At 60.6% G+C, this 17,437-nt stretch overlaps 1 protein-coding gene across 1 annotated transcript in view; it reads right to left on the bottom strand.

The window, feature by feature from the left end:
• Positions 1–287: 287 nt before the first annotated feature.
• The window catches only part of RUNX3 (RUNX family transcription factor 3), a 60,000-nt gene continuing 42,850 nt past the window's right edge, over positions 288–17,437 (bottom strand). Inside the window, exons 5-6 of the mRNA XM_026012534.2 lie at positions 7,842–8,000; positions 288–3,222 (exon numbers count right to left, since the gene is read on the bottom strand). Coding sequence (XP_025868319.2) covers positions 2,696–3,222; positions 7,842–8,000 — 686 coding nt within the window. The 3' untranslated portion in view covers positions 288–2,695. The remainder of the gene's footprint in view (positions 3,223–7,841; positions 8,001–17,437) is intronic.

The raw sequence follows: 17,437 nt of genomic DNA, 5'->3' as shown, positions 1-17,437 counted from the left end.
CACCAGGAGGAGGCTCTGCGGGCTGCACTTGCCCAGAGTGGCCTCTGTGGTCACTACTGATGGAGCTGGATGCAGGGAGGCCAAGGGGCTGCAGTCTCCGAAGCAGTGGGTTTAGTCCTATTCCTGTCCCCAGGCCCTGCCCTGTTCCTCCTGGGCCACGGTGGGAGGTCCCCTCCACCCCCCGCTCCCTTCCGCCCCCCACCCCTGCACACAGCCCTAGAAGTCTGGCATTGGGATCCTTCAACACATCTCAGTTATATTATTGTAACAAATCAGTCAAAATTCCATTTTACAGTTAAATATTACAGAAGACAGACAGTTTACTGTACAGCAAGTTGTGCATTGAAAACAAACACACCAAGCAAATTATAGTGCAAAGCAGTTTCCACCCCACCCCCTCCCTCTTGCCAGCTCTGGGCCGGTTTTACTGAAAGATGTGTGCGTGGCAGGTATTAACACCTCGGCGTGACAATATGTCACAGAGGATCCGAACCCGCCACCAACAGGCTTACAGTAAAATGGTTGTTTCCTTGTGCTTTCTAGATCAGTGTGGTCGCCTAGGACGACCTTAAAGCAGCCTTGTAAATAAGGACCCACTTCCCAGCAGCCCAGGCCGTCTGTACCCACTGTGGGCCTTAACAACAGACGTGGCGTGGCTGTCATCACTTCTAGTTGGGGGGTGATGGAGGGGGGCATTTCTCTCCTGCCTCTGCCCCTACCAGGGCTCGGCTATTGGGCAGGGCGAGCCGACTGGAGCTACAAAGTGCTGGGCCCTGGGAACCCCGGGGCGCCTCCCACGCAGGCCTGGGGCCGGGCGGCGGGCACAGAGGACAGGAGCGGAGAAGGGAGGACGGCAGTGGATCTGTAGCTGCTTCCTGAGAAGGGGTGGAGAGCCCCCCCGGCGCGGGGGCTCAGCAGGACACCCCAGCAGCTATCTTGACGAGATGGGAGACTGCTTTTTCCAGTGAGGACAGGACCAGAGAGACTGCAGCAGGAGGGGTTTGGGTAAGATCACCAGCAGGGCTTCCGAACTCGGGGTGGGGATCGGGGGTGCATCATCTGGCCGCTGCTGCAGGCTGGGGGTGGCGCGGCAGGCCCGGAGCTAGCACAGAGGCGACGACGACCACGACGATGAGCGAGGGCAGATTGTCACATCCACAGAGGATGTGGCTGAAACGATGACTGAAAACCACACGCCGTCTAGCCCTTACAGGTTTTCTGGTCCTTTTCCACTTATGCCTTTTTAGGACTAAATTCAGACACGAGAACCCATGTCGCCCGAACCCCTGGGCAAGTCCCGCTTTCCCATCTGCAGACCAAAGTGGGGGCCGCTCACCCGAGTACAGGGGTACAGCCGAGGGGAGGCTGGTGAGCCCTTCGCAGCTCTTCTGTACCACCGCCCGGCCCTCTGCCTCTGCACTTCCTCCGGGGCGGCGGGCTGAGAGCCACAGATGTGAGTCCCGGCGTCGCCTGGGGTTCCCTGAGTCCCCACCAGCCCGCGCCTCCAGTGGGAGACGGTGGGGCGCCGGAGGGCCTGAGGATGCCACCTCCTCAGGAGGCAGAGGGGCTGCTGTTCGCTACTGTAGGGCTTTACCTCTAAGAGACTGTGTGTTTGAAACTGTTTCCCGCTCCTTATTCTAAAATCAGCTTTAAGACCTGGTTTTTGCTCAAGACTGCTTTCGGAGCACAGACTGGTTACAGACAGAGCTGTCTGAGGCCCGAAGAGCCGCTGGGCCTGCCTGCAAGGCTGGGGGCGGGGGTGGGCACGGCTTGGCTGGACCCAGCTGGGACAGGGGTGCCGAAATCTCCCCCCACGGCCTCTCACCCCAATGCCTTCTGCTAGGGCCTATCTGGTCCCTGGGGCTCTCTCCAAAAATGGCAATTCTGAGACCAGCCTAGGGGGCAGGGGATTCCCTGGCCCTCCACCCCGAGAACAGAGGGTGAACGCCTTGGGCTGGTAAAGTGCACGGAGGACCGGTCTGTGGGTGTCTTTCCTGGTTTTAGGGCCCTGCTGCCGTTGGCTAGTCTCCTCTGGGGCCTGGGACCCACAGACAGCTGGGACGGGGTGGGAGCTTTGAGCTGTTAGGAACTATGGGGAAGCAGAGCTGGGGCGGGGACTGGCGTGCGGGTGTTCTCATCCCATCTCTGGGGCCTCTGGATGGGTCCCGTCCCCATCTGTACAACGAGGGGACACCCTCTCAGGGGTGGGGAGACCTTCCAGTTCTGACCCAATTTGTATAAATGCTGAGGGAGGGCTGGGCCCATGGGATACAGGGTCTCCGGGGAAGGTGAGGGGCCGGGGAGGTCTTGCCAGGGCCCCAGGGGGAGGAGGCCAAGCCACGTGGGCAAGTGCCACCTCTCTCTGGAACGGAGATGGTCTCTGCCCCAGGGGCCCTGGGCCCTGTGATAGCACCGGGCACGGCTGGGGACAGCCAGGTCATTCCAGGGGAGGCGGCAGGAGGATGCTTTCCCACGGGAACGTGGGATGAGATGACGAGGATCTGGGCTGGGGCAGTGTCCTGAGGGAGGTCCCTACCTATCTGTACAACGACGTGGCTGGACTAGACGCTCTCAGAGCCCCCCACCAGCTCCGGGCCCCAGGACTCGGGGCCCCTGGGCCCATGACCGGCCCGGAGCTAAGTCCCACTGCTGCCTGGGCCTCGCTTGCCGGGAAGGTCCGCTGCGCCCCAGGCGGTCAGTAGGGCCGCCACACGGCCTCGTCCATGCGGCCCGGCGTGCTCAGGGCAGTGGGCGAGTTGCTGTGGCTGCCGTCCGCCTCCACGCTGTCGCTCTGGCCGCCCAGGCCGGGGTTCATGAGGTTGCCGGCGGCCGCGGCGCTGCTGGTGCAGGAGGCCAGCATGCGCGGGGGGGAGCGCTCGCCCCCGCTGCCGCCGCCGGCCACCATGGAGAACTGGTAGGAGCCCGACGACGCGCCGTAGTACAGGTGGTAGGGGGACGGGTTGGCCTGGAAGGGGCCGCTCTGGTTCTGCGGGGCCCCCGGGTAGGGCGGCGGGAGGTAGGTGTGGTGGAAGCGGCCGGTGGCGGGCATGCTGGCCACGCTGAGGCCGCCCGACGGCGAGGCGCTGTAGGGGAAGGCGGCCGGCATGGCCCCGGGGTAGTGCATCCTGGGGTCCGGGAAGCGGCTCTCGGTGAACGTCTGCAGCGCCGGGAAGGAGCGGTCAAACTGGCGGGGGTCGGAGAAGGGGTTCAGGTCCGAGGTGCCTGGGGGACGGCAAGGGGCACAGTCAGGCGCGGCCCGACCCCGCCTCCGGGGGCTTCTCCAAGGACCGCCTTGGCAGGGGCGCCCCCCTCGGGGTGGCTCAGGTCTGGGGTCGTGAGATCGCGCCCCGCGTGGGGCTCCGCATTCAGGGGGAGTCTGCCTGGGACCCTCTCAAATAAAATAAATAAATAAATAGTAATTAAAAAGAAGCGCCCAGGGCTCCGGTTCACAGGCCGTTTGCGGGAGTCCCCGCTTCTCTATCTGCCTCTGCTCTTGCTGCCCCGGGGCTGCTTGAGGCTGGAGCCTGCCGGGCTCAGAATCGGGCCCCACCTGGGAGGCAGGTGAGAGCAAGCGCCTGGGCCACAGGGGGCCATGGGACGTCCCTGGGCCGGTGGACAAGGGGGAGGACTTGTCTTTCTCCTCCTGGAGTCCTCTTCACAGCCTGGCAGTGCAGAGGCCTGTCCAGGGCACCAAGGTGGGCCCACCTGGGCTGCTGGGGGTACGAGGAGCAGCTTCTGCCTTCCCGCCTCCCCATTCACAGCGTGTAAGACCCTGGGGAGGAAGAGAGTCTCTGATGGTGCTCCGAGCTTCGGAGCCGGTGCTGGCTTTTACAGGTAAGGAAACTGAGGCCCAGCGAGAGATCCATTCTTCCTGATGTGGCACAGGAAGGGCTGGAGCTCTCGCCAGGCCCCTGCCGTCTGCTCCCTGATGCTGGGTGTGCGCACCTCTCCTGCCCAGGTGGGGCTCAGGTAGCTCATATGAGCTCCTGCCGGTGCCATGGGGGCTGGTTCACAGCAGCCCCGTCTGTCCCCCAGCCTCCCATCCCTCACCCAGGGCTGTCCTGTGGGCTGGAGCCCATTAGTGGCCAGACAGCCATGAGATGCCACCTTCACTTGTCTCAGCAGCAAAGTGAGATGGCAGCCGGAGGGGTTCAGTGGCCCAGACCCTGCCGTCACCCAGAGGGGCCCAGTGTCCAGCCCAGGCCCTGCCCTGGCTCCCTCAAGTATGGCTCCTTGCTGGACTCCGAGACAAGAGCATCTCAGCCTCTGCCCCCTACTCCTGTAGTCACAGACCCCTGAAACCTCAGCATTTAAAGGGGCTTCAGGATTGAGTCTAACCCTTTCAGTAGGAAAACTCAGGCCCAGAGAGGATGAGGCACTTGGCTAAGGGTCACACAGCACCCTGGACCTGGCACAAAATCCTAGGGTTCAGGTTCTGAGCCCTGACCTGTGCCTGATAGGCAGCTGTCCCATCTCTGAGGCAGCCCAGCGCAGCACTAATCCTAGGTCTGCACTTACTGGCTGTGTGTCCTTGGGCAAGTCACCTAACCTCTCTGTGCATCTGTCTTCCCACATGAAAAATAGACACAGTAACAGTTCCTAGGAATTAAATTAGTTAATACATGTGAAGTCCTTAGACGACAGACTGGAGGCTGCTGAGGATTTGCAAGCTGCCCTGGCTCTGACACCTCTTGCTCTGAGCACCCAGGAGCACTGGCTCATTCAGGGCCCGGCAAAGATGAGTCCCTGACCTGGGCCCTTCCTTGTACCCTGGCCAAGGGGCTGACTCTGGGCAGCAGTAGAGAGGTGGGCAAACCCTCAGCAGTGGTCCCAAGGGCAAGGCTGCCGGGCCCCAAGCCCTCTGTGCCACCCCACCGAACAGGACGCAGAGGGAGACCCGTCTGTCACACGGCCAGCTCTAGGCGGGCACGACCTCCTCGGACTGAGGCTGGGCTGAGGATGTGGGGCAGGTACCCTCAGGCCTCGTTTCCCCAGATGTGCCTGCGGTGCTGTGTGATCTCAGGGGAGACCTGTGACTTCTCAGGGCTTTGGGATCTTCCTGACTCCCCCGGGGTGGGGGTGGGGGGTTGCTTAGCAGTGGGCTCTGGTTCTGGTCCTGGCCGTGAATCAGAATGGAACAACGCTCCCAGGCTCAAGGTGGGTGGATGTGAGGACAAGGGGCTGGACGACTGGGGCCTTCTGGGACACGCAGCCTTCTCTCTAACAGGTCCCTTGGCTGGTCAGTGCTGCCCTGAAGCATAAGGGATCAGAGGTGCCTGGCTCCCCACCATCATCTCAGGACACCAGGGCAGAAGGTCTTGTTGGCAGTGCCTGGCACCCCGAGCAGAGCCAGGCATGAGGCTGACACCTCCGCTCTGAGCGAAGCAAATTGAGCCCCATGCTCCAAACAAAGGAAACCCAAACTGGGCCCCCAGGATGTGACAGCAGGGCTGCAGCCCATGAAGCACAGGCCATGCATGGTGGGCCTGGGCCTGGGGTGTATGGCCCTTGGAGTTCCCACGGGCTGTGGGCTCTGAGCTGGGCTGGCCCGGACAGCCACTGTCCTCTCCTGCCTCGCGGCCAGGGTGGGGGGGGAAGCGTCTGCCCTGAGCACCCCTGTGGCAGCTGCCCGCCCCCCTCCGCCCCCCACCCCTAGCCCAGTAGCCCCAGGAAACCCGAGCTGGTCGGCTGAGGAGCAGCCAATCCCAACACTGGAAGGAAATGTTTATTTTCTTCTCGAAATTGCCTCAGCTGCTGCATGGTGGCTGAATGAGCCCTTTGAACGGTCAGAAGCCCCCACTGTGGGCAGCCACAGCTGAGGGGGCCGGGGGCTGGGGGCTGGAGGGGTCGGGGCCTCATCACTGCTTACTAGTGACCAAAACTATGAAGGGGCATCAAGAGAAGTGACAGTGGGATGCCCCGAGGGGATCCCCAGGATAGAGCCTGAGGGCAGAGGCTCATCCTACCATGGTGGGAAGGCCAAGGAAAGGGGCCCAAACCCGGCCCTGCCCACATCCCCCTGCAGCAGGCACCTTCTTCCCACATTACAGATGAGAATACTGAGGTTCAGAGAGGTGGAGTAATCTGCCTGAGATCACAGCTGAAGGGGAAGGACTGGGTCAGCCACGCCCCATACAGATCCAACCTCCCCTCCTGGCTGCCCCAGAGTGGAGGGAGGGGCTCTGGCCCTTCAGGGCTGGACAGGGGGAGGCTTGCCTCAGGCTCCTGCGGGCACTGATTTCTAAGCCAAGTTCATGCAACTGTGCTTCCATGGGAGCTGTGGGGCGGGAAGCCACTGTTTACTTTCACCTTCTAGGTTTTGGGGCTCCCTGGCTGGGCCCGATACCCACTGGGCCCCAGCTCTGCCCACGGCAGGGAAAAGGCCTGGAGTGTTAGACTACTGTCCCTTGACAAGTGCTGGCCTGCGAGAGACTAAAGCATAGACAGCTTTTGGGCAGGGGTGGGCAGGACCCCCGGGAGCAGAGTACCTCCCACTGTCTCTGGGGGTCAGACCCTATGCTGCAGGCCCCGGGGCTCAAGAACCACCGAATGTCTCAAACTCACTAGCCCATGGGTCTCTCCCGACCCTGGGGGCTCAGCAAGGCCAAGAATGGAAGCTTCCCACACCAGATAAGAAGGGACCCCCTCTTCATACTGAGGGGCTGTAACAAGTCCCCCCGCCACTGGATCGTGCCTGGCACACACGGCAAGGGCTAGGGGCAAGGCCTCCCGTAGCGGAGAGCCCCAGTGAGCCCCGAGCTCAGCCTGGAGTGTGAAGGGGAGAAGGGAGTCAGCTTGCACCCTCACCCTGGGCTCTTCCTGTTTGTGATGCCCTCATCTGCATTCTCAGAAGTGCAGGGACTAGGGGCTGGGGGGACATTGGACCTGGTCATTGATGGGCTCTGCGACCAAGAGTGGCTCTTAATCTCTTAAGCCTCAATTCACTCATCTGTCAGATGGGTTGTAAGCAGGCCCTGCAGGACCGGGAAAGAGGGGCCACCCACCGTCCATGGTGGCAGCCGGCCCTGCTGCCTCTGTCCAGCACTCTGGACGAGAGCTCTGTGCCCCAGGGCCCGCCTCACCCCGGCTCCTGCGCCCCAACCCACCGGCTGAGAGGGCCCGGGGAACAGGGCAGATACTCCTCACCCGGCCATTCATGGGCCTGCCCTGTGCCAGGCGTGTCTCCGCAGTCCGGCCTCGCTGTGCCTGTCGTGTCCATCCAAGCAGGAGGGACAAGGACACCTAGAGGCCTCCCTTGTCTTTTCTGTTTGTAAGAAGTCTCTGGGCCAAGGGGGGACTTTTCCCAGGTGCCGCTGTGTATCTCCAGGGCCGTGACATCACTTTGCTGTTTACGAGGGTCACCTGAGGGCAGTTATGGCATCTGAATGTCGCCCCAGGGTTGGGCAGAGGCATCCACCCCTGCCCCTCTTTCGGAAACCACAGCTGAGGCTCAGGCGTGGGGCACATGGTATCTCTGGCAGGGGGAGGTCTGTCACGGGCTCCTTAGACAAGTCACGCCCCAATTTTAACGGGTACGCTATGGGATGAATGCCCATATCCCTCAGGAGACGGCGGGTTCCTGGACGCAGGGACTGTGTCATGCTGACCCCTGGGGCCAGGCACCTTGCGCGTGGCACATGGTGGGTGTCGGTGAGTGTTTGCTGAGTGAATGAATGGAGGGCCTGGCCCAGGTCTGGGCACGGAGCATCCCTAAGGACACATCCGTAGGAGCCAGTGGGCAGGAGCATCCTCCTTCACGAGGCAGTGCAGTGCCTGCTCCTCCAAGTGCGCTCTCGTCCGGGGCCCCGTCCCCGTCCCCGCCCGCTCCCGCTGGGCCGTACCTTGGATGGGGGTCTGGGCCTGGCTGCTATAGTGGCTGGTGGTGCTGATGGAGCCGCGGGGGCTGGGCGTGCTCGGCGTCACCCGCATGCGCAGCCGTTCCAGCTCCCCGAAGCGGTCGGGGAACGCCTTGGTCTGGTCCTCCAGCTTCTGCCGGTGTCCTGCAGAGCACGGGGAGCCCGTCAGCAGCCGGTTCCCGAGAGTCTCAGGGGGACAGAAATGCCTCACTCTGCTGGGAGGTTCTCCCGGAGGTCCAGCCCGAGACCTCTCCAGGGCAATCCTCAGCTTACTCCCAACCTCCTTCCTGAGTTCCCCAAAGACTTTCTGGACAGAGGATGGCCATGACGTGCTGCCTTGGGGCTGCGTGATGGCCCGTCTCAGCCCTGCCTGCCTGAGTGGGAACAGACATCCTTCTACCTGAACTTCTACAACCCACTGTGCAGAAGGGGAAACTGAGGCAGCGGGCCTGTGAAGGTGGTTCATGGGGGCTCCCGTGGTAGCGAGGGAGAGAACCCAGGAGTGCTGCCACCCTCTGCCTCCTGGTGTCCCAGACGTCACACTCCCCACATCTACAAGAATAATAGGTGGTGCCGGAGTGGGACAAGTGGCTGCTCCAGCCCTGGGCCAGCCTGGGAACCCCCAGCACATGCTGCTTCTCTCCTGGCCTCAGACAGGGGGGGAAGATTCACCGAGACGTGCACAAGACGCATGGGGCACTTCAGGGAGGGGCCGAACTCGCACCTCTGACTGGAAGCTGGGGACAGAGGGCCAGTGCCCTGGCCTGGGGCGTCACACCTGGAGAAACTATTAGCATTTCCTATTACTTCCAAGCCATGGCCCACACAGGAGGGCCCCAGCTTTGTCTCCTGGTCCCCGGGGAGACGGGCAGGGGCGGGGTGGTCATGCCCCTGCCTCTGTGCAGCTAGCTGAGGCTACCCTCATAGCTTCTGGAATGACATCAACTTGTGGGGACCACCCCCCACCTCCCACTTTTTCAATTATTCATTTTACATTTCACAAGCAGCACACGAACCTCTATAAAAATAAAAGCATTGCCAAACTATAGGTAAGGCCAATGGTTCCTCTGACCCGCTCTAAACCCCTCCCCAGAAGCCCCCACGTGGTCAGTTGGGTGGTCTCTCTTTCCAGCCTTTTTTGGTGTCACATGCATGGAAAACACAGAACCAGTTTCTCACGGAACTTCTTGAATGGTCTCAGGTTTATCATTCTCTAGCTCGCTTTTCCAGTAGCACATCCCAGAGTACCACCTCAGTCTCCTGATCTGTAAAATGGGGGGAGGAACCCAGCACCATAGAAACAAAAGAGCTCCCGCTACACCTGGGGAGCCCTCCCGGGGGGCACAGGCAGGGCTCAGCACTGGCCAGCAGCTGTCCCTCCTCCTGCCCTGGCACGGCCCCTGGAGGCCGCAGCTCACTCAGCCGGCCCGGCCCTCTGGGATGGATGATTAGGTTGTTTTCACATTTCCTCCGCTATTCACGGGCAGTACACCCCGGAGCAACGCTGTTCACACCTCATTGTGTCTGGGGATCTCTCCAGTGCAGACACCAGCCACGAGCCTAACACCCGAGGCTGGTGGCTGGTCCGTTCCACTCCACTGGACCCCACCCCAATCCCAATCCCGACAGAGGCAGGAGGCCAGGCAGGCAGGGCGGCCGGGTTCTCTTTTTACAAAGAGAATTACAGCTCAGAGAGGTGAACAGGCTTGCCCTCAGTCACACAGCGAGGAAGAGAAGGATGTCCTCAGAGAAGAAGCAAGGGGAGCGGCTAAGGGCCTTGCCTGAGTCCTCAGATCTGCTGACCTGCCGAGTTTTCTAGACTGGCGAGGAGAGAAGAGAGAAGTAGATGGGAGGTAAAACAGAACCCCTCACGGTTCTTTCTGAGGCCCCGACATGTGCTGGAGGCCTAGAAAAGTGTGAAATGACTAGTGAGGGTCCCTGGGAATGAGAAAACAGAGGTAGAGGCCTCAGAATGGGTTTGATTTCTGATTTTCAAACTGGGGATGCAGTGGATCCTGGCACCATAGATGCACCCAGGCTCCCTGCACATCCCTGCCTCAGATGGGCACCTGGGGGTTCTTAGAGATGAACAGGGAGTCCTGGGAGCCACAGCAGGCTCAGCAAGTCAGCAAGAAGCAGGGAACCCACTTTCTCCTCGGAGGAGGCCCCAGTCCTGGAGGCCAGGGGATACCGTCAGCCAAGATGAGACCACTCGGCTTCCAGCCAGGCCCCTGTGCTGCCTCCTAGGACCGTTGGTAAGGGGGCAAATGAAGGCTGGGGGTGACCTGAGCTGGAGCTGGGGCTACAGACTCTGACACCTGTGGGCACCAGGCAAGTCACGTCCATGAGGCACACGGGATGGGTGGGGAGTGGGGCAGAGTGGAGGGGGTGTGCTTTGCAGAAGGGCCAGTTGCCACCCAGTCCAGCTGGCCGGTGCCCTGATGAGGGTGGGCCCAGTGTTGCCAGAGCCTCCAGGTTACCAGGAGAACCCCGCTTCTATGTGAACTCTTTATATGCCGGCCATTAATTCTAATACTGAAAACGAAAACAAAAACAAAAAGAAAACAAAACCCTCTAAAAACCCCAAACCAACCTGTAGGATGTGTCCTGCCTACCCGCTGCCAGTTGGCAACCTCAGAGTTCGAGATTTCATTTTCTGGTTGGTTGGGTAACCTTAGCCACTGAGGCCTGCTTAGCGGAGACCCTCAGGAGGTGGTCTCTAGGGGAGTGTCGCAGCGCAGCCCTCAAGGACCTGGGGAGAAACACCGTCGACGCAGCTGTTGCAGCCACCGAGGGTGGCAGGGTGACGTGTGGCCAAGCTGGACGACACATGAATTCAGGACGATCCCAACAGGGAGGAAGTCGGCCGCGTAGACGCGGGGCTGCAGCCTGACCTGACAGCAGCTGGGTGCAAAGATTCTGGGTGCCTCGGTCAACCACAAGTTTGAAGTGAGCCAATGGGGCCCACACAAAAACTGGTGCAGAACGTCAGGCCTTGTAATTATCGTCACCGCGGAACGAAGTCCTGTTTCTGAGTCACACTGTGTACGAGGTGTTTACGGTTACTCCTGCAGCCCAGCGGAAGGAGGGCAGAGTTCACAGCAGCCTGGGCTCAAGGATGGGCCTGCCACTTGTGCAGCCTGGTGGCCTCACTCGAGTCACACTCCCCTCCACCCCCCTGCCCCCGCCAAGCCGCAGCATCCCTGTCCTGGCCAAACAAGGTCTAGGAATGCGCTCCATCTACATGGGTCGCTGCTATCTTGACTGTCACTTCTACGCAGGCTCACAAGGAAGAGGGCAGGATTAGCATCCTCACCCGAAGCCGAGGCCACAATGGTTGAGTCTGGGACACAGAGCCAGGGTGGTGGGGGTGGGGTGGGGGGGGAGCCTGCACTGGCAGGCAGACCCCTGAGGCCAAGTCCTGTGCATGTTCTCTCTCCTGACACTTTCCGTTTTGCTCCCACTGTACAGGTGGGACTACTGAGGCTTCTAGAGGGGACCGACGCTACGTGCTTGGCCTGGGACGGACACCAGGCGGTCAGGCCCGAGAGCACGCGCTCCCCATCTGCTGCTCTCTGCCTTCGCCAGGGCCACACTGGAGCAGGGCAGTTCTAACAGTACTTGGGGAGTCGCCTCCTTGCTGCCGCGGGACTCCGGAGCCGCTGCCAGGGAGGGGCGAGGGGAGGCTGAGGTGGCTCCGCGTGGCCCGGGCGCCAGAGAGTCTTGGAGCCACAGGGCCCCGGCCGTCACATTTGGAGCAGAACGGAACTTCCTGTGCCTGAGGATAGATGGGCCTACAGAATAGACCTCTTTCATTTGGCCACCCACCATGGGAGCTGGGTGGGGCGCGCTGGCCTCGCTTACTCGGTCACCTGGGGCCCGGCCCTGTCACGTTGTGCCTCAGTTTCCCCGCTGTGCCGCTTGCTCCCTGAGGCCCGTCTAGCTTTGAAAGTCTCTGGCATAAGATTACAAAGCTCAGCCTCTGGCCGTAGGAGGGCCTCCAGAAGGAAAGAAGGCAGGGCTGCTCACGCAGGGTTCACCCCCTACCACCCGCCTCCTCTTGCTGCTGCTGTTCTCGGCCTTTCTCAAGCACTCTCCGCCTCTCACACTTCAGAGCCCCAGCTCAGCTCCAGCGCAGCCCCTGTCAGGAGGCTTCCCGGTCCTTTCGGGCTCAGCCCAGAGCCCCTCCTCCCCTTCAGGCAGACCCGCTGTCTCCGTGCCCAGCCCACCCGGCAGCACCCTGCAGGCTCCGAGCAGTAGGAGCACTAGCCGAGCACAGAATAAGAGCTGCAGCCAAAGCTTAGCTTGCTGAAAGCTTCTTCCGCTCCAGCGTCTGTGTCGTCACTGACATGCCCGCCTGGCTTCACCCTGCACCGTCCCCACTGTCCCTATTTTACAGGTGAAGAAACAGAGGCTGGCTATGGGTCAATGACATGCTTGAGGTCACACAGACAGCTTGAGGCCACCTTCTCTTCCTGGAGGCCTTCCTGCAAGAAAGGGGCCTGGGTTTTGATCATCAGGGGGCCTCAGACAAGGGTGTTAGGGCCCGGCCCAGGCTCAGGGCCCAGACTGGCTCTCTGTGGGCCCAGGAGGGTGGGCCTGGGGAGGAGAGGGTCTCGGTGGACCCACCAGAAGCTCTGCCCTGCTCCGAAGCTAGAGCCTCACTTTGCTCTAACCTACAAGTCCCTCTCCCCCTCTGGGCCTCAGCTGCTACTCCTGTAATGTGGTTTTTACACGGTCTAGCCCCCCCAGGTGAAGATGAGCTGCAGGACAGACCCCCCAAGGGTCTAAAGGTAAGGCACTTTGCTGGGAGGATGGGGGCCACCTGGGTAAGGCCCCACCTCGGCCTGCCACACCTGGCTCAGGCGACCTGTCAGCCTCCAGTAGCTGGGCTCAGGTCACTGACAGCCCCTGCAACACTGTCTTCCTTAGAGCTGCGACCCCCATTTGTGGGAGGGCAGGTCCCAGTGGCCCAGGCCTGTAGGAGACAGCTCTCCCTGACTGGTGATGGGGGGCAGGTCCCTTTCTCCCCTGGGGCTTCAGCTGTCTCATCTGTAAAATGGAGATCACAATCTAACTCCCAAGGGCGGGAACAGGCTGCAGGAATGAAACCAGCAGTCTGGCCTGGAGCCTCAGGGAAGGCGTCCTGGGCTCTGCAGTTCTTCCTTAATGTGTCTACAAAGTGGGGGTGCCCAGCCTCGCAGATGTAGGAGAAGGGTCAGAAGGAGGGGAATGAACACTGGGGCCCAGCCAGACCGCTGATTCACCCAGGGTCACGCAGTGCTGGTGGCAGAGGACAGGGCTAGGTTCTGGGCTGGGGGCTCCCTTATCCGCAGTCCCAGGGCATCCTTCATCACCACCAGCTGGGCCAGCATGGGGACCCCGCACCTACCAGGCACCTGGTACTTCTGGGGAAACGGTCGGAGCCATCGCCCTGCCTTCACGCTGGCCCAACGCAGGCCCCCATGATGAGAGTGCGACCACTTCTGTGGGCATCGACGATGGGCCACGCACTGTGCTAGGTGGGCCACGCATGTCACCTACAAGGGCCACAGCCCTCTGTGAGGCTGCTACTGTTGTCCCCATTTTACAGATGGCAAAGTGGAGGCACGGGGTCAAGGTCACACCTGGAAATGGTCAGCACCTTGCATGAAGCGTGACAGCTAAGGTCTTGGCCTCCTGAGACCTCCAAGAGGGGAGTGCTGTGTTGACGGGCGGTGAGGCTCCACTGGCCAGAGGCCAGCTCATCATTCTGCCTCAGCTGGTGGGAGAAAGGAGGCCACGGGGGCCAGGGGTCAGGGGCCAGGGGCCAGAGAGAAGCCGAGCTGGGCAGGGCTCAGGAACAGCATCAGCTGCCGGGAACAATGTGGGCCCCAGTGACGGGGCCTTCACCCATCTGAAGCCACTCGGCTGCCTCCTCGGCTGCCTGGCCCAGCCCTGGTGCGGTCACAGCCCAGACACAGCCGCCACTGTCCGCCCAGCCACGGGGTGGGGCACCCGGGCCCAAGGCCCGCTCTGTGGCCTGTCAGGAGATTTACACCCGACTCTTAACAACCGCGCGCGGAATCGCAGGCGGGTGCTGGGCCCCGGGTGGTCTGCCTTGAATCGGCCCCCTGTGAGCAGATGAAAGCTGGTCGGTGGCTGGGCAGGGAAATGGGCTGGCGGGGGGCCAGCGGGCAGGGAGGCAAGCTGCTCCCTCCCAGGGCTGCAAGTGGGGCTTCCAGCGGCCTGGGGTTGATTAGGGGAAGCCGGGAGGTCTGAGGTTAACCCCTTCCCTCCTGCTGGGTGCACTCCCCTGGGGAATCTAGGGGATCCTGGGAGCCAGGGGCCAGGAGCAGTTGCCTCTCCTCAACCCAGGCACCCCTCTGCCTCCCCGTACCTGGAGCTGAGAGCGAAACTGTGGCACCTTGAGGACCCTTGAAGGTCCAGAGACAGGCTTAGGGTCACTTCTCCTGCCCATGCTATCTGGGGGCCCCCAGCAGCCACAGTGGCTCTGTGCTTACTTCCTTCAGACCTCTCTGGCCAAATGTCACCTCTTCAACCGGCCCCCCTGGATCCACTCCCTGCCCACGTGCTATCCCTGTACTCCCTACCCCTTCACCCAGCTCTGTTTTTCTTCATTAAGACTTCTCGCTACCGGGGCACTTGGGTGGCTCAGGGATTGAGCGTCTGGCTTTGGCTCAGGTCGTGATCCAGGGTTCTAGAATTGAGTCCCGCATTGGGCTCCCTGCAGGGAGCTTGCTTCTCGCTCTGCCTGTGTCTCTGCCTCTCTCTCTGTGTCTCTCTTGAATAAATAAATAAAATCTTAAAAAAAAAAAGACTTCTCACTACCTGAAATTAAATCAGCTAATCATTTGTTTACTTCATTTACTCAACAAACATTTACTTGAGCACCTCCTAAGTGCTCACATCTGCATTTCGGGCTCTAGGCCAGTGCCTAGCAAAGCAGAGGAGAGAACCTCTGCCCCATGGAACACAGACACTGGTGAGGAGAGATGAGAAATAAATGAAATAAATGCATGAACTCTATAGCATCTTGGAAAGTAACCAGGGCTCCAAGCAAAATCCAGGCTGGTAAGTATGGGTGGCGGTGGGTGAGTGTGTGATCTGAAGCAGCATGTCAGGGCAGGCGGCTCACTGAGAAGTTAGGGTAAAGACTTCATTCGGGGTGGAAAAGAGTCAGCCGTGATTCTAGAGGTGTCTGGGGAGGATGTTCCAGAGAGAGAGAATAGCAGTGCAGAGGCCCCGCGGCAGGGACGTGGCCGCCCAGTTCGAGGACCAGCCAGGAGGCCGGTGTGGCCAGAGTGGGGTGAGTGAGGAGGAAGATGTCAGAGAAGAAGGCAGGGCTAAGGAGCACAGATCAGGGAGGGCAGTGTGGGCCACGGTGACAAGAGAACTATTTACCATCTTTCCCCACTGCTAGCATGTAAGACCTGAAAGGGATGGAGCCTGTCTATTGGATTCACTGTGGCATCCTCAGCTTCTAGAACAGTGCCAGACACCTGAAAGGTGCCCAGGGAAATATTTGTTGAAATCATTCCGTGTGCATTTTTGGGAAGAAAGGGCCCACAGGCAAGATGCCAGAACCGCCCCCCTCTGCCCCAGGCAGGATTAAGAACTTGGGTCCTACGCTTTCAGGTACCAGCACCTGCTAAGCTTGGAAGATGGGACGAGCGGTTCTTAAACCACGGTCCATGCCAGAATTGCCAGGCACTGGACTGCCTCCTGCCTGAATCCTGGATTCTGCTCAGCCACCTGCTTTTTAAACCAGCCCCCGGTGACTATGAGGGACACCAGCATTGAGAACCTCAGAAACCAAGGCCACACAGGCAGGAAGCCACCAAGCCAGCCTTCAAACCCAGCCAGCCACCTGGCTGCAGATCGGGCATGCTCTGCAGGGCACCAGAGGGGAACGACCCAGCCACAGAACCCACAGCTGGGCCTCAGGGATCTGCAGACTCCCACTCCTTGGCTCCCAGGACCAGCCCCTACTCCCACCCCACCCAACCCCACAGAAGGCTCAGCCCTCACATGGGGCTGGGAGTCACAAAGCAGGAGAAGAGCCCAGAAAGGAAATCCTGTGATAATCCATGAGGGTTTGGGTACTTCCTGTGGGCTGGGCAGCTGCAAGCTCCTTTAATGCTCAGACAACTCCCCAGAGCAGAGGCTAATTATTAGCTAATATCATCCCCATTTTACAGATGAGCACAGTGAGGGAGGAAAGGCCCTTCTAAGTGGCCTCCACTTCCCTGAGTCCCAGACCAGAGCCCATGGGATGTACTGAAGCTCACCCTCAGGCAAGTGGCTCTGCCTCCTGGCCTGTCTCCTCCTGGGCTGGCTGAGGACCCGTTAACGGGGACTCTGCACCAGGTATGTAGGAGACACCCGGTGACCAACAGCACTGAGCTGGTCCCTTCCCTCTTCTAGGAGGGGAAACAGAGGCCAAGAAAGGAAGACGATTTGACCAAGCTCACAGACTGAAGGCCAGGTTGAGGTCAGAAGCCCGGATGCTGGTCAGACCTGACCTGAGGGCTGGGTGGGCAGGGGCAGGAACACGCAGGTCCTCAGGATGGGAGGCTGGAGAACTGCTCCCTCCCACAGCTGCTCTTCTCTATAAATAAGCTGCTGTTAAGATTATGTTTGAACAAGTCGCTTTAAAGCCACAGGTCTGGCCCATGCCAAGGCCCAGAGAGGGGTGCTGTCTGCCTCAGGTCCCAGGGCTAGCCCGGCCTCTGACTCCAGCCTATTTCCTGGCCTCCAGCTCCTTCTCCTTCCTCTTGCTGCCTTGTCTCCCTCTGGCCTCTGTTGCCTTGTCCTGTGCCACCCCTTCCTCTGTCAGCTTCCCTCCCAGAAGGGCTATCTCAGGTCCGTGGGACCCTAGGAGAGAAGAGCAGCCAAGGGATTCTAACTGGGGGCGCCCAAAGCCAGGGCTGAGCCTCTACTGTCACCCAAGGGACTCCAGGGGGAAGGAGAAGGTGGGCAGCTCTGGGAGGAGCAGGGCTGGACAGAAAGGGCCCTGAGGGATTCCAGGCATTACTGGGCCCTCGGAACGTTCCTAGCAAGCTCCAGGACCCCCTGCTCACATGCCTCCATGGACTGGGTGCTTTGTGGACTGGTTCCTAAGTGCTGTCTCATCACACTGAGCCTGACTGTAGCTTCTGTCCATCCCCATCCTGCCCCTGGAGAACAGAGTGGCACATCACCTCCTTTATACCTCTATGGCCATAGCATGGGTTTGTCAGCATCCGCGTGGGTCACCAGAGAGGGTCACCAAAAGAGGGTCACCATTCCCTAATGGTGGTGGTGGCAGTGGGAATGCATGGCAGTGGCCAGGTACTGGGGATAACAGAACACCACGGATCCAGTGACTCAGCAGGACCCTCCCTCTGCCACAGCCAGATGCTATCCACATGCTGTCACTGATCTCTAGGCCTGCAGTGTGGGTGGTATCACCCCACTTCCGGGAGGAGGGGCTGAGGCCCAGAGAGGCTAGCAACTTGCCCAAGGTCCCTCTACCAGGCAGGCTGGCTCAGAATCTGTTCTCTGCACCATGGGGGCCTACGGTTCACAAGGGCTTCCCA

This window comes from Vulpes vulpes, chromosome 2 (genome assembly GCF_048418805.1).
Source record: "Vulpes vulpes isolate BD-2025 chromosome 2, VulVul3, whole genome shotgun sequence".
In the NCBI taxonomy this organism is placed as follows: domain Eukaryota; kingdom Metazoa; phylum Chordata; class Mammalia; order Carnivora; family Canidae; genus Vulpes; species Vulpes vulpes.
This window is presented reverse-complemented; position numbering and strand designations above follow the sequence as displayed.